Source organism: Alosa pseudoharengus, unplaced genomic scaffold, assembly GCF_046254945.1.
Source record: "Alosa pseudoharengus isolate Yale_2024_CS ecotype anadromous, Long Island Sound unplaced genomic scaffold, YU_APseudo_1.1 YU_APseudo_1.1_scf_14, whole genome shotgun sequence".
Lineage (NCBI taxonomy): Eukaryota > Metazoa > Chordata > Actinopteri > Clupeiformes > Clupeidae > Alosa > Alosa pseudoharengus.
The window spans coordinates 28,466,598-28,470,879 of record NW_027468609.1 but is presented as its reverse complement, the minus strand read 5'-3'; the positions used below and the strand labels follow the sequence as shown (position 1 = coordinate 28,470,879).

General features: G+C 41.7%; 1 protein-coding gene across 1 annotated transcript; it reads right to left on the bottom strand.

Moving 5' to 3' along the window:
- On the bottom strand, positions 1–2,877 carry LOC143122636 (pancreatic secretory granule membrane major glycoprotein GP2-like). The gene is made up of 8 exons (XM_076283416.1): positions 2,772–2,877; positions 2,116–2,232; positions 1,847–2,031; positions 1,314–1,477; positions 809–1,054; positions 503–668; positions 135–142; positions 1–46 (listed from the first exon to the last, which is right to left on the bottom strand). Exons 1-8 carry the CDS (start codon positions 2,875–2,877, stop codon positions 1–3), a joined length of 1,038 nt encoding a protein of 345 aa, XP_076139531.1.
- Between the last annotated feature and the right edge of the window lie 1,405 nt (positions 2,878–4,282).

Sequence of the window (4,282 nt, the reverse complement as noted above, 5' to 3'; positions counted from 1 at the left end):
TTAGGAGAGCGTCTCTTTGGCAGTGGAGCTAGGACGTTCAGCACATCTACACAGAGAGAAAGAAAAATGTCACAACAGAAACTAATTATGCTGGGAGCCTAAACACCTCTGCTACATGTTGCGTAACCATTTACCTGTATTCCTAGCAGGGAATAGTGGCCCATAAGAAACAGTGATATTATCTTGCATGTCTGCAGATCTGCGGCCTTTGTGCTGATGGACATGGTCACAGATCTGGAGGGTAAAAAAGGGTTGCATATGGGCAGAACAAATCTAATGAAACACTATAGACTTTTAATAATGAGGGACTGAGTGGTTGTGTCCAACACGACACACAAACATTCATTGTTATTTGTTTGTTTAACATATGAACAAACTAGAGAGCCTGAGGAGGTACTACTCTCATTTACTGTAATGTAATTCTGCACTGAAGTTCACACCAGAATATTTCATAGTCTAAAGATCTTCAACAGACTTAAGGAGATGGGGCGTTGAGGCTCACCGGGATGCAGCTGTGGCCTAGCTCCAGAAGGCAGAGGTGAAGGCTGCAGTGGAGGTACACCTGAGAGGGGGGCACACCAAAGGTGAACATCCTGAAGGAGAAACGGCTGCTTGTGGACACCCCATTTCTCAGCACCTTCACCGTGCCATCTTCCGGGTTGGGACACCTGCAAGAGGTGAGCATGAGGGATTATAAAAGATGTCTTGCAGAGACAGGAACATGAAGAGCAAAACTCTGCTGTTTTAGGGCAGTGACAAAACATGTTGCGCAACATGTTGTGGCAATTGTTATTTCATGTTAACAAACTGATTAGTGATGAGGTCCCAGTTGATAGAGGAGGTTGAGTCATTGATGGGTGTGGCCCAACAGGAGTCCAACACACTGGAGAACTGGCGGCTGTCCACTCCTTCCACGTCCACGGCTATGTAGATCGTCTCCTCAGGTTGCCCAGTCACATTGCCACTGAATTGCTGTGTGAAGTCTGCATCCTTATATGGAGTTATCTGAACTTGGTATGTCCCGTGTACTGCAGGCAGCTTCTGGTGTGTAACACTGCAGGCATGTTAGGTGCATTAGAGAGCACTTTTTTACTGCTAATTAAAAATATGGATCAAACAAACCAATACATTTTTGCAATGCTTTACTAAAAGAAAACTATGCATCCATTGGCTTTTGATGAAAATCTATTATAGTCAACTTGTCAAAAGGACTTTGCCTCAAAGTAGTTAATAAATGAAGCTTCATATTGAAACATTTAGCTCTATAAATGACAGTGGACTCATTTACGAAATGTTATGATATGGCATATCACCTTTTTAGGACATGGATAGCCATATCAATGGAAGCATTTTGTTTTATAGGATATTCACAGGCAAACTGCAGACTCAGTCGTCTCCGTCTGCTAATAATATGACCTTCTGCAGAGTCGGCTGTCCCCTGAATAGAATTCTCGTAGATGACGTGGGTTTTATTGGCCTGAAAAAAACAATAGGTTATAATTTTCATAGTCAGCATAACCGGAACAGGGATCCTTTTTGGGGTTACTGTCCGGTCACTGTTGCGTTTACTTTAGACACAGCAAAGGACATCGCTCCACATCTATGACAAAAGGGTCACTAACATTAAGGCATGTCCTGGGAAGACTATGACAGTGCATACCTTGACAGCTCAACATGCCGGTCTATTAGCAGTACTATTTTTCTGACCACATGCTGCGCACGCACCCAATCTAGGCTCTGGATGTTCACAAACATTGAGGGGCTCTATGTACATCTGTCAATCTATTTACTGAAGGTTATGGTTTTGGAAGATGTAGAGGTTGATCAAAACATTTTTGCTCCTCACCCTTAGAACAGTTCCGCATTTCTGGTCGTCATTGTTGAAATGGAACTTCACCCGTCCATCTAGGACTGTGCCTGTGCAGCCCGGATCGTTGAGGTGTAGAACTTGAGCAGGAAAGCCAGCCTCAAAGAGGAGGCAGCGGGATAGTGAAATCCAGCAGGCACTATTGTGGCATGTGGCAACTAATCCTGAGAGAGGGACAGATGTTGTACATGTATTGTATCATGCTAACATCCATAAAACTAATCAGCACATATCTGATTAGAGCTTACCAAATGACTCTGGGATAGGTTGGTGATGGCTCTTGCACAAGCAGCCATTGATTCCATATACTTCCCCACATACCTCATCTTCAGTGCAGTGGATTTGATCACAAGGTTTAGTCGAGACTACACAGAGATAAGAGGGAGAGTGTGAATTAGCAAGAGACGGTACAACACATTCATGTCACTGTAAACATTGTACGTGCCTCACTTCATGAGTAGACTACATTGTCAGAGGGATTTTCCAGAGTTTCTTGATAATCTTGCAGAGAACACATGCATCAATAAAAAACGTGGATAATAGATAAAACGGTTTGTTGTTACCTATTGAGGTTTGCACAGTTGCAGATGTAGAAGCGTTTGTGGATATGGTGTTCACATCTACAAAATAATGGTTGGCTTTAAAGCAAATATGATCTGCTCTTCAAAAGTACCAGTAAACCAGTTAGTGAACTAAAGATTGGGAGGACAAAAATGTTTGGTGGTTTATAAATCAGCCAAAAGACTGAAGATGACAAAAGGACCAGTAATCATACCTGCACAGTAAGCATAATTACAGCCATTGGACAGGACAAACTGATAGACATAGTAGTTTCCTGGACAAGCTTTGACTTCAATCGGAGGGGCTCTGTCATAACAGCAGTCGCCATTGGTCAAAGCCTTACATATCCTCCTTGTAACTATCCCATCCTGTAGTTGGGGGTGGGTTCCATTCATCCACAGTTTGCCAGCGGTGCCGCATCCAGATGAATTTATGCACTCCTCGGGCATCCGTATAGTCTGTCCATGATACAGCAACCGGTACCAGCCGTCCCAGGAGACTCGACTGTCGCAATGATTGAGGTTGTCAGTGTAGTTGGTAGCCCTCCAGGGTTCATCCAAAGTAGTATAATTGTGACAGGGGTCGAAAACAGACAAGACAGGCATCACTATTAAAATATAAGAGGATGTTAGATCAATAAATAAAGAGGACATTTGTATCATCATAGCATAATCAAAAATAAACAGAAATAGCATAGCATAGCATTATCAAAAATAAACAGAAAATGAAACATTTAGAATTTTATTCTTGTTCTTCAGTGAAATAATCTGTTTTACTTTGTGAAGGAGTGACCATAATAGATTTGCACCACTGACTGAAATAGTCAGGAAAGGTATGTAAACACTCCAACTTGCTTTAAAGGCCAACTCACCAAGACTAAGATAACCTACAATCAACAGCATGGCATTCACAGTCCTTCTGCTTCTTTGGGCTTTATGGGCAGCCTGTATTCAAAATCCCTACTCCTGACTGAATCCTGTCCCTAACAGTCTCTGTTTTGTAACAGAGTGTGAACATATAAAACCACTCTAATGACTAATCATGATCACCTGTGCTGCTCAACTGGCGCACCATCAGCAATCTAATTGATGGCTGGCAGTAGGCTAACTAATGGCGGCCTTACATTGTACGATTTTGGTCTGTTTTCACAGTCGGCGATTACATTTCCAAAGTCGGACAGAAATCATGGGAGTTGTACTGGAATCGCAATGCGCTCCCTTCAACTAGATCGTTAAGTGTAAGGTACCAATCTTTATGGCAAGCGATTTTATCATTTACCCGCTAAGTTTGACTATCTGGAATTAACATTGTAGATATCAACAACGTCTTCCTGACTAGTCGCAATTACATTTTGGATAGTTGGAATTGTCATTCAAGATATCTGTAATTGTGACTAGTCAAAACGTCAGATAGAGATATCTGTAATTTAGTTTTGACTAGGCAAAACTGAATTACAGATATCTGTCATCACGTCATTGAAAACAACATTCAACTCGTCTATGGCAAGCGATTTTAACATTTACCCGCTAGACTGGATATGTATTGCAGATATCTGTAATTCAGTTTTGACTAGTCAAAACGAACATTTTAGATATCCGCAATTGAATTCTTCCTATCCATAATTGTCATTTCAGATATCCACAAAGACAGAGTTTTGACTAGGCGAAATTACGTTAGAGATATCTGTATTGCTATTCAAATTAGGCCCGCATCCCACTTTAGGCCGGAGAAGAGCGTGTTGTTGTTCAAATCATCAAATCACATAGCACCTGTTAACTGTTAACTTTGTAATTAGCACTAATTAGCACCATGTCAGAGCAGCCAGAGGGCGAAGGAGTTTTTAATCGTCTTTTT